This window comes from Diadema antillarum, unplaced genomic scaffold, assembly GCF_040938485.1.
Source record: "Diadema antillarum isolate AM-2024a unplaced genomic scaffold, OU_Dant_1.0 scf00000091, whole genome shotgun sequence".
NCBI classification, from domain to species: Eukaryota; Metazoa; Echinodermata; class Echinoidea; order Diadematoida; family Diadematidae; genus Diadema; species Diadema antillarum.
The window spans coordinates 1,561,925-1,574,283 of NW_027270980.1; the positions used below are offsets into that span (position 1 = coordinate 1,561,925).

At 34.3% G+C, this 12,359-nt stretch overlaps 1 protein-coding gene and 1 non-coding gene across 2 annotated transcripts; one reads left to right on the plus strand and one right to left on the minus strand.

Annotated features, from left to right (window-relative positions):
• Positions 1-3,850: 3,850 nt before the first annotated feature.
• On the plus strand, positions 3,851-3,922 carry Trnad-guc (transfer RNA aspartic acid (anticodon GUC)). Its single transcript has one exon. It is a non-coding gene; the product is annotated as a tRNA-Asp (tRNA).
• A 1,811-nt stretch (positions 3,923-5,733) lies between these two features.
• LOC139718217 (uncharacterized) lies at positions 5,734-9,049 on the minus strand. The gene is made up of 4 exons (XM_071629696.1): positions 8,974-9,049; positions 8,650-8,832; positions 7,375-7,512; positions 5,734-5,894 (listed from the first exon to the last, which is right to left on the minus strand). The coding sequence occupies exons 1-4, from the start codon at positions 9,047-9,049 to the stop codon at positions 5,734-5,736; spliced, it is 558 nt and encodes a 185-aa protein (XP_071485797.1).
• Between the last annotated feature and the right edge of the window lie 3,310 nt (positions 9,050-12,359).

Below are 12,359 nucleotides of genomic sequence, written 5' to 3' on the forward strand. Positions count from 1 at the left end.
ATTATTTCAACTCGGATCTTGCGAAAAATGTGTCTTCCAACTCAAGAATGCATAATGATTATATGCTATCATATTTCCCAGAGTTAATAATTCGACGAGCACAAGCTAGTTTAATATCCGATCAAGACGGAAATAATAAACTATAATTATACTTTGTGTTGTGCACTCAACTTAGAGGAGAACAAGCCTTTTCTGAGGTGGCCAATACTAAAATCCAACTGTTTTGAACTTTTAAAATCTCAGTTGAATCCATTTTATTTGAAGCCAACTTCGTGCAGTGTATTAAGTGCATCTTCTATCATGTCTATCTGTTGCATTTCTTTAGTCTATATTACCTGCATCACCTTTGAAATAATCTACAATCCAGCGTGGAGAAAGGTTAAGACAGCAATTGAACAATACCAACGTAACCATTGTCAGAACAGCAGTAATATTATGTGATCACTGTCATTGTAATAATTATCAATATCATTAATGATGTTGAAACTATTATTGCGTCTGTAAATTGTAACTTTGCAAAGACAACAAATAAAAGCAATTTTAAGTCAGCGTTCTTCCACTCCCGCTAATATTCAAAGCAATCTGTTATACTTATACAAAATCAATATCTAAGAATGATAGTGATGTGGGGGACTCTAGAAGAGGAAGTACAGGCAATTTTGTTTTCTTGTCTGAAAGCATGGATACAAAACATTTGATTGTAAGATACCATGACCACTTGGTATTGCATGGCTAAAGTGCAGCATAAAGAGCTTTAGTGTTGCATGCCGCGATGTGATTGGTTACTGTTTCCGAACACGAGAGGACAACGCTCTCGCAGCTGAATTGCAGTTTCAGGATAATAAAGTCAACGCGCCATCATATAATCCATGATTAAGTATTTATATATTATGGTTCCCGGTCGGTTTCATGTCGTGTGTGTGGACAGTAGGCCTACTTGACAACACTTGACATGAATAACGTTATTGTGACATCCCTTTGAATTGTTCCACCTATATTTCGTCCCCCAGTCTCGAATCATCAGCTAGGGCACATTGCAAGCCGAAGCAAATGTTATGCACCATGTTGACGGCGAACATTCTCTTCCTTCTCTTTTTTTTTCTTCATTTCCAAGAGGAATATATGTTTTTTAACAGAAATTGATGAAATTGATGAGTGCTCAAAAGTCCATAAGGCACCATTGACCAGGTAGATGGAACTCATTGACTGATGATTTTAGACGCAGTTCTTCTTTAGAATGTTTTAAAATCATCCTATTAAAAAAAAAAGAGAAATCTTCTCGCAATTGTGCTTATTATTATGCTTACAGATTTATTTCACCCCCCAAATTTTTGTTTATTGTAAATTGTTACTGTTTAAATTGGGAATTTTTAGACAATATTAGTTCGTTTTGTTTTCCTCTATAAAGCTCCCAACTCCTGAACACTTAATATCGCTTTTCTACCCTTCCATTCTGTTCTCTTCCCTCCTCTTCTCTTCTCTTCTCTTCCCTTTTCTTCTCTTCCTTCTCTTTTCTTCTCTTCTCTTCTTTTTTCTTTTCTTCTCTTCTCTTCTTTTCTCTTCTCTTCTCTTTTCTTTTCTTCTCTTCTCTTTTCTTTTCTTTTCTTCTCTTCTCTTTTCTTTTCTTCTCTTTTCTTCTCTTCTCTTCTCTTTTCTTCTCTTCTCTTCTCTTTTCTTCTCTTCTCTTCTCTTTTCTTCTCTTCTCTTTTCTTTTCTTCTCTTCTCTTCTCTTCTCTTCTTTTCTCTTCTCTTTTCTTTTCTTTTCTTTTCTTTTCTTCTCTTCTCTTTTCTTCTCTTCTCTTCTCTTTTCTTCTCTTCTCTTTTCTTCTCTTCTCTTTTCTTTTCTTCTCTTTTCTTTTCTTCTCTTCTCTTCTCTTCTCTTCTTTTCTCTTCTCTTTTCTTCTCTTTTCTTCTCTTCTCTTCTCTTCTCTTTTCTTTTCTTCTCTTCTCTTCTCTTTTCTTTTCTTCTCTTCTCTTCTCTTCTCTTCTCTTTTCTTTTCTTTTCTTCTCTTCTCTTTTCTTTTCTTCTCTTCTCTTTTCTTCTCTTCTTTTCTCTTCTCTTTTCTTCTCTTTTCTTCTCTTCTCTTTTCTTTTCTTCTCTTCTCTTCTCTTTTCTTTTCTTCTCTTCTCTTTTCTTCTCTTCTCTTCTCTTTTCTTTTCTTCTCTTCTCTTCTCTTCTCTTCTCTTCTCTTCTCTTCTCTTCTCTTTTCTTTTCTTTTCTTCTCTTCTCTTCTCTTTTCTTTTCTTCTCTTCTCTTTTCTTTTCTTTTCTTCTCTTCTCTTTTCTTTTCTTCTCTTCTCTTCTCTTCTCTTCTTTTCTCTTCTCTTTTCTTTTCTTCTCTTCTCTTCTCTTCTCTTCTTTTCTCTTCTCTTTTCTTCTCTTTTCTTTTCTTCTCTTTTTTTCTTTTCTTTTCTTCTCTTCTCTTCTCTTTTCTTTTTTTCTCTTCTCTTCTCTTCTCTTTTCTTTTCTTTTCTTTTCTTTTCTTTTCTTTTCTTCTCTTCTCTCTACTTTTCCTATTCGGGTAACCCCTTATTCTTGTCCCTTATTCTCGCTTTTTTTTCCCTGTTATATCCACCTTGTGTTGCACTTTTCTGTCAAACGACATTGAATTTACTTCAAACTTTTACCTTATTTATTCTATGTGTATGTGTTCTGTTCCTTCAGTTAAAACAAGAGAAAGAATATGTTACAAGCCGTATAATGTCTTGAGGCCTACATAATCCAACTTTATTAGTTTCATTTTCAAACAGCACATCGAACGTCATGCATTATTTTGCTAGTAATAAAGCTTTAAGTGTATTAATCAAATTTCTCACAATTCTTTTGTTAGTACTGGAAACGCTGTAAGCCTCTGTGAGGCCAATGCGTTTTAGTGTCATATTGTAAACTTATATCCATTATTTTTTTTAATCAGGCAGCAAAATAAAATTATGTAGATTTAAAAATATTAATTACACACACTGTGCCCGCCGCTTCAAACAATGGTACAAAGCTGAGGACAGCTTTGCCGCTGTTAATATATATATATTTCAATTTTTATAGAGTTTGGATGACGTTAACAGAGACAAGGCAAAGACGAGACAAGGACAAACAACACTACTTCTCAATAGGAAAGAACAACAAAGAGTTTAAGAGATCTAGATGAAAAATAAAAGAACGCAAGGAATCTTTGTGGGCACAAGCAAAATAATTTTACCTATAGTCTTAATCCGTCAATATTCCTGTTTCAATTTATTTCCTCCTATGTGTAGCATAGTATTGTTTTGTTTTGTTTTTACTATCACTATTCAAGGTCGGGTGTTCGAAAAGACCTACCACAATCATGAAGAATTTAGCGAATAATAATGTTCTGCTCAAGAGACTTGTGCAACGTAGATGGCGCTCTCTATGATTTAGATAATGCAACAATGAGTACAGCTATGTCGATATTGTATCTCAATGAAAACACACAAATAAAAAAAACTTTATTGTTGAAAAAATATTAATTATTTCATTTTTTTCTTTTCAGGATTTATAGTTTAAATCCTTTTAGTTTATAAGTATGTAAGGTTGCTTGGAATTGGATGGGTGTGTGTCTTTTTTCTTTCTTTCTTTCTTTTCTCCCATTATGTTCCACGTTACCTGTGAAAGGTATATCATTGAAGATAAAGAAAGTAATAGGGAAAGAGTAATGAGAGGGAGAGAGAGAAGGAGAGAGAGGGAGAGAGAGAGAGAGGGAGAGAGAGAGAGAAGGATCAGCTCGCGAAAATGCAAAAGTGCCAGCCTGTATACTGGTGTCCATGTCATCTGAGCAGTAGGGGACAAGCAGCGTTTAATTGTGAACTAAAAGCGACTCCTGGATTGTGTGCATTCCTTGGTAGTATAGTGGTAAGTATCTCCGCCTGTCACGCGGAAGACCGGGGTTCGATTCCCCGCCAAGGAGATACATTATTTTTTTAATCTTTCTTTTTTATATCACAGCTTATGAGACACATGGCACACACACGCGGCGGGTAGGTATGTGCATGTATGTATGTATGTGTTTTCTTATGTACAATATATATAATACAAATGCATATACATACATATATTAACATGCATGTATAACATTAATATGTATAGAATCTTCATATATCATATATATATATATATATATATATATATATATGATTATATATATATGATATATATATTATATGTATATATGATATATATATATATATATATATGTATATATATATAATTTATATATATATGATATATATATATTATATATATATATATATATGTATATATATACATATATAAATCATTCTACATAATAGATATATATCAATACGATGCATAAAACGACAAACACATTGAAATACGTACATACCATTCCTACATTTTACCACCAAAATGTGTGTTTCATTGCATCTTTTTATTACTTACATTATCATTACGTTAATTCAGTTATGACAAGCAATACCCGAATACATGCCTTTAAAGGACACGATCCACATGGCAAAAGTATAAGATATCAATTAAGAAAAAAAGATGTTTTTGTTCAATTCATGTTAAAGGTTGCACTTGACGTCCAAAAAGCTTGTCCGAGACTCTGATAATGTTATTCGTATAGAATGCAAAAACAGATAAACACAATTCATATAAAGTAAGGTCATCATCAAAAAGAGAAAATGAACTCTCTTTAATGACACTTTATAATAGTTACATAACAAGAAATAGTTTAAGAAACATTGAAGATTTTATGAAAATTATCACAAATATCTTAATTCTTCTCCTTAATACTTACGTGAATAGTGAATTGTGAATAGTAAGTTCGATATTGTTATATTTATTTCCTGTTATGTACAAGTGGGGATATAAAACTTACTGCAACTGAAACTGAAATATAGAATTGGCTGAACAACCCCTGAAGTCATCAATTTAATTTTTTTCCTTTCTTTATTTTTTTTCAAGGACAAAAACTGTATTCTTAGAAGCAGTATGTTATTCATAATTGTTTGATACATGTGTTTACATTCCATTTTGATATTACGTCGAAATATTACATATAAAAAAGAATAACTTATTTCTTAATGCAACAAATACAGCAAGAAAAATATGGATCTCATTGTATATCATACAAGGAGAATGAGTACAGGAAAAAAAAAAGAGAGAAACGGCAGATCAATATTTATGAGAAGGGGTGAGAGAGTGCTGACCATGGTATACAGGAATAAGGTGAGAGAGGAACGGGGGGGGGATGAGGAGGTAATGGGATTGTTCCTTTCTTCTTCTTTTTTGCCAAAAGGAACAAATTCTGCTGACATTTTCTTGCAAAGTTTTACACACTCTCATTAATAAGAGGTAAAGCTAGCATTACTTTATTCTGTCTCGAAACAGCCAATATGATGTTAACAACACTAACCGTTAAAATGGTACACACGCACATATTATAGCTCGTGAGTGGATGACACACACGTCGACCATTACTGGCCCGGGCCCTGTTTTATGAAGAGTTATGATTTTTTATACAGTTGATTTTCATTGTAAGTCTATGGCAGCCTGTGTGGTAAGGAAATTTGTAACCGATTATATCTTTTGATAAAACGGGGCTCAGATGTCTCTGTTTGTATAAGTCTCTTGCCTGTTTATATCTATCTCTTTTCAAATACCGCTAATTCTCTCGCAGTTAAGTTCATCCATAATAGAGTCTTCTTGTTGCTATCTTAATCCCGATGATCCAGACTGTCAGTGGCTCCCCGACATTCAACGTCTCCTCTTAATCTCACGGATCATCCGTGACAGTTCATCAAGTCCTTTGTAGAGACCATCACCTGTCCTTGCGCATGCGCCTTGGATGTGCCATGGATTTGCGACCAGTTTATGCAATTGCAGTTCGTCGGTGAGTTTGGTTAAGTGAGAAGAGCCTAGTGGTTGAGACGATAGTGTGAATATAAATGTTATGCTGACGTAAATATAATGTATTTATAGCAATGAAATAAATTTCAATTTAAAAAGTAGCCATCATACATTTTTGATAGGAATTGACCTGTATATTGAAAAATGTTTGTTTTATCAAATACCATGTCTATTAACTTTACTCCAGCTCGGGTGATGAAAGATGAAAGCGATGAGTGGCTTTCCTCAAGGACGTCTTCCAGTCTAATAAAGATGGACAGATTTAAAATACTTTAATATGGTGATGGATTCAAACTACAGCGAGATTTTTAGTAAGAAAAGGGAATGACATACAAATATAAAAGTCGAGAGAGTGAATGAAGCTATTTCGGCAGAACACATCAGCGAAGTTTGAGGAAAGTCGGACAATCTATGAAAAACTTTTGAAACTTTCTTTTGAAAAACTATGAATGTTTAAAGTTTCCGTGCAAACATCGCTGAATGAGAAGACTGCTATACAATTCGTGACGTCACGTATCTATGGAAAACGACGTAACGAAAATATACAAAGAATTCCGCGAGATTTCATTATTTTTTCTTCCCATAAATGCACTGGACTTGTACTGTCACTACCTGGTAATTTGTATGTATTTTATCTCCTATGGCGATCAAGGATGACATCTCATAGCGCTTTGTATCGAGGGGAAAAGGCGCTCTAAAATTATTGTTATCATTATCATTATTATTATTATTATCATTATTATTATTATTATTATCATTATCATCATCATTCTTATCATTTTTGATTATTATTATTATTATCATATGAAAAGTAATAGGCTTACACATTCCCTCGACATTTTACTCACATAATTATGTTACAAGAGTAATATTATTCCTCCTACTTTCTGAAAGAGGCAAGTCAAGTGCTCTTTCCTTACGCTAAAAAAAAAGAAAAAATCTGTTCAATTTGCTTCATAGTTTCTTCATTGCAAAGTGTTGCCATCTTCTCATCCAGTGAGGACAGCACAAAAATTTAGAACAATTTAATGGATAGGCCTAGTCCGGTTTTCCTCAAACTTTCACTGATGTGTTCTACTAATAAAGCAGCAGTCCATCAATTCACATCCGATACATGTTTGGGTTTCAATTCTCCTTTAACCCTGAAAATGCTCATTAAATTGCAAGGAGGAACGTAAATGATGAAATACTATTCTACATCATGGTCATAATGATGTAGCCAGCAAGCCTTTCTGAAATATATTCATACTGTCTGGAAATGGGATATCAGGATGCAAACCCCATTTTACTTGATTTGCACTAATTTACTTAAAGAACCATATCTTACATTGACACACTTCATTTTTCACTTATGCAAAATTCTAACGTTTTTTTTCGTTCTGATGGACAATGAATGCAAAGAAGATATAGTACAAGATTTGGCTTCTGGTTGCGATAACAAACCTCTTCAGTCACGTCATTTTCAATCAATCGAAAAATAATCCTTACCTTCTAGATCTTGTTTGTTCGCTAACACAAGGACGGGGGTCCCGTGTGACAGCTCTGGGGTCTGCAGAATTGAGAATAGTAATTCTCTGGCTTCGGCCAAACGTTCCTTGTCCGCGCTATCCACCACGTATATGATACCTATGAAGATATTCATTGTTTATAGTTAGTGCATGCGCATAGAACAGAGACATACGGCTGTCTTGTATCTATAACACAAAAGGACAGTTTTTGATTAATAAGTAATAAAAAAAATACATACGCTATTTATAAAGAAATAAGAACTTTAACTTTTGTACCCTGGAAAGCAGCAAACATAATTATGTTATCCATTCTTTGACATTAAACAGGTTACAATTCTACACTCTAGACTGACAAATTTGAACTGTAGATACGACAATGTATGCCAAATGACTAAATTGAATGGACTTTATTTGAAAATCAACGACGAAAGACGAATTTGAAAGCAAGACTGGCCTATTCCCGACATCCCGCGAAGAAATTGAAGTAAAAAATTGTGAAATTGAATGAAAAAAGTTTGAAAATGAATGGGAAAACCTATATTATAAGAAACTTTTTCTATTGATATTGTCAGATACCGGGCTTATACTGTGAGGTAGATGTGCTGGCGAGCTGATTGCAAGCACAAGAATTACAATCACGAATAATCATAACACCACAGATGCTTCTTATAAAGCAAAGATATAAACCATTATGGCTGTTGGTACAGATGACCTTTTTTTTTCTGCTCATTCGCAAAGTGGAATGACGAACTGGTCTAAAATGCTTAGCAGTATGGATGTTTACTCTCTGAAAAAAATCAAGTGAAAATATTCACTCTTGAAGGAGGGAATACAAAAAAAAGAGTGAATTTAGAGTGAAATTGGAGTGAATATTGAGTTAAAATGTTCATTTTCACTCGTTTTAGAGTGACGTCAGGGATCACTCTAAAATCTTCGAGTGATCCCTGAGAGTGAATATTTTCACTCGATTTTTTTTAGAGAGTATATAAACGAGGGAGAGAGAGAAGGAGAGGGAGAGAGGGAGGGAGGGAGGGAGCGGGAGAGAGAGAGGGAAGGGGAATAAGAGAAAGGAAACAATGCTATACATTGATGTGACCTTCAATTATATATTCGATATACCATTTCCGGAAATGCCAAAATGCTCGTTTGTCATTATCCTTGCTGTTTCTCGTCTTTTTACTATCTATTGGAAACGAAGGAAAGATTCTGCAAGCGTCTTATTATCATGGAACAGCAATAGAAAGGTATTTTGTACCAACCGTGTTGTAGCAGTAATGGCGCCACAGCCGTTGCAACTTGTCCCCACCAGATCCGACAACCAAGATGTTGAACGATTGACCATCACGATTAGTTGTGACCATCTCCACACCAAATCCGATTGTGGGGGTGGTCTGCACGGTTTTGTTCAGCTTTAACCTGTAAAAACAAGTAGTTTTTCCTGTAGAACAGAAATACAAAATTTTCTTGTTAGTGCATGTACGAGCAGTCAAATGATCTGCCATTATTGTGAAACAAGTTCAATTTTATAATTCCTTATATGGGAGCATTCAAATCCAGTTTTGACCTACTGAAAAATTACCTGTTCCGTCAAGTCCCAGCATAAGAAGTCTGGGCGGTCTGCGCTGGAACCATTTCCGACAGAGACACTGACCCATGTTATCCACCGATGTAAATCCGTTCGGGAAAGGTATTCTTTATCTGAAAGGTTTAAATGTCCGAGAGAAAAATCTCTTTTAACACTCTCCAAACAGAACAACAATCCACTCTTAAAATCACAAGAGAACGGTATCCGACGAAATGAAAATCTGTTCCAGGACTATTGCAGTATTTCTCGATTTTGTAGTGCAACTTGTGCCGAACGAAGCAGAGTGTTCCGTTTGCGCGATACCTTCCAATTTTTAACGAGAGCAGTGCATGTTACTATAGTCGATGTCTCGTTTGTATACGTGTAGTACAATGTAGTTTGTTTGTAAGTTCTGATGACTGTGTTGTGCCTCGTGTATGCCATCAGCATCATATCATACTGTAACAAGTAACCACAAGGATGAAGGCTATCATCATAGCACTGCCGAACCGGACAAAGCCTAGCCCGGATGTACAGCAACCTCTGATCAAGTTCAAGTTCAAAGTTTATTTCATTTTTCAACAAAAAACATATGTTTCACTTCATTTTGTAACAGAAAATAAGGTAAGTAGAACATAGTGAAATAAACAGAGTATAACAATTGAGGACCTAAAGTAATCATACACTGTATTGCAAGAAAGAAACATAAGTGATCAAAGCGAAATACATGTATACCGTTGTTTTAAATGCGAAAAATGGAGGGACCCACTAAAAAGACAGAGCTTGTAGTATGTGGGTCCCTCTGGAGAAGAACATCAACGAAAGATCCTAAAATGAACCGTCGTATATACAAACAGATAACAAAGTGGAAGAAGTCTGAAAGCCCACTAGAAATTAGATTAACAAATAAATACATTTACATAGACGCGAACTAACATAAAACAGGACTAGACAGCAAGACAACTACTAAAGAAAAGGTTGTAAAGGACAAAACGGGATGGACAAGACTGACGAACTGAAGACAAAATAGCAGACAAGAACGCAAACAAGAGACAGAAACAGTAACAGAACAACAGAAACAACATAAACATAAACAGCGATCTTCGGCAGAAGCATGCCGAGAGAAACAGAAGATAGTTGCTGGGGAAAGCGAAATTTTGACGCCTTGAAGAAAGACAAGAAAATAGAAAATAGAGGGATATATGAACCGAAGTAGCACACGGAAAGTCAGCTACTAGACTCTATGGGTAAAAAATGGCATAGATGACAACATTGCAAACCTCCAGGGGGAAAAATACCGTTAATTCTTCGAAATGGGGACAAAGTAAACAGGTTAGTATAAAAAAAAACACAAAAGGTTAATTCAGTATTGTAGAGTCATACGATTGCAATAAAAAAGACTTCAGTCTCCTCTTGAAAGAGTATATGGATGGAGCATCTTTTAAGTCATGATTCAAAGAATTCCAATAATTTGGGCCTACATAAATAAGTGAGTTTTTAGCAAAAATCGTTCTTAAAAGAGGTAAATGAAATTCACCAGATCGCCTAGTGGGATATTTATGAAATGATTGATTTTTGAGGAACATAGAATCAAAAATAGATGGAAGCAAGTTATTACAATACTTGTACATAAATTGCCCTAAATTAAACAAAAACAAATCTGTCATTTTTAAGAGCTTGTTGGAGGCAAACAACATATTTGTATGAGAACATACAGAGGAATTACAGATAACACGAAGAGCTTTCTTTTGTAAAAGGAACACTTTGTCTAATAAATTCTGATGGGTGTTGCCCCAAACTAATACTCCATAATTAAGATGAGGCAATATTAACGACGAATATAACATAAGTAATGATTTTTGTGAAATATAAAATTTCAATCTATTTATTATACCTATATTGCGTGATACTATATTACAAACATTATCAACATGTGATTTCCAGGAAAGTTTGTCATCCACAATGACACCCAACAATTTGGTATGTGAGACTCTTTGTAGATGAGAGTCATCTAATACTATATTCATACTTAAACTATCAACAGTGTTACTAAAAAGCATATATTTCGTTTTTTGAGCATTGAGTGATAGCCTATTGGCCCTGACCCAATTTGATCGCTAACATTCTTGCGAAACACGTCCCGTAGTAGGCCTATACATCCCTCACGAAATACATGTGGGCCCTATCTATTTTCTGCAAAAGTTTTTGTTTCTATATCTATCCAAGATTCTCTCATGAACTTTAGATATAATAATACGCTAAATAATAATGAATTATTACATAGACTGCAATATTAATTTCATTTGATACACCCTCTGCGCAGATTATAACACCAAGGCCCCGTTGCAAGAAAGTTGCAATCAATTGCAAATAATTGCTAATTTTGAAACAACCATTCTGATTGGCTCAGGGTCTGCCCAATAAGAAGACATGCATGCAACAATGATTTTGATTGGCCAGTGACAATCAGTTGCAAGTTGCGTTTAAACGCAAAGTTTCTAGCAACGGGGCCCAATTCTCTCAAAGTTCTCGAGGTGAAGCAATAAAAATTTGCTGATGTAAAACAAAATGCGTGACCGAAATTACAAAAGAAAATAAATACAAAAAACAGAAAAAATGCTAAAATGACTTAATCCAGGAAAAAGTCGATGTTTCAATGTAATTACATTCAATTTCTTTTAAATATCAAGATTCTTTCAAATACATCAATCACAAAAAGTCCATGTAGCATAACACAGAACATACATTTTAAAGCGGAAAAGAAAAATAGGCAAGTGCATAACTTCTATTAAACTATTTGAACGAAATCATTGTGTGTGTGTTTGTTTGGGTTTTTTTTTTCTTTTGTAATATTCTCTTTCTTGCTTGCATCAGCTCAACTCAAAGCGCCCCACTTTCCAGTGAGGCTGCGATGTGTATATGGTTTGATTCTTCTTATTTGAAATCGATGTAACAATCTCATTAAAATGATTTAAAGTTTAGTTATAAAGGAGTCCTGAGGACATGAAAATATCTATTCTGAAATACATGCTTATTTTTAGCAGAAAATTGACTTAATTGCCCAAATTTATGGTTATTTCCACATATTTCCTAGTTGTTGAAATCATGGTCATTATAGCTTTTGATGATAGATGTATATTAATTCATTTCATTTCATTTTATTTCATTTCCGACAAAAGTATACAATATGACATTTGCATATATAAACAAAGTAAAGTAATATGCGAGTGTGTATGAATAATGATGTAACATGTTTATGGTTGCTGCATGTTTCTATACGAGTGAACACAATGTATGCATCACATACAATTGCATATATTAAGTGTCGGTATGCATATATAACTTTGTATTTTTTTATGTTCCTCCGTTTCATGTTAATGACTTGTTGGTGTATTCATTGT

Bases quoted from the DNA above. Each gene is read 5' to 3' on its own strand.
- LOC139718217 (XM_071629696.1), bottom strand. From the start codon at position 9,049: ATGGGTCAGTGTCTCTGTCGGAAATGGTTCCAGCGCAGACCGCCCAGA. The intron at 7,513-8,649 runs GTACAAAATACC...ATATCTTCATAG, and splicing joins TTACTGCTACAACACGGTTG to GTATCATATACGTGGTGGAT. The intron at 5,895-7,374 runs GTAAGGATTATT...CTCAACCACTAG, and splicing joins GAACAAACAAGATCTAGAAG to GCTCTTCTCACTTAACCAAA.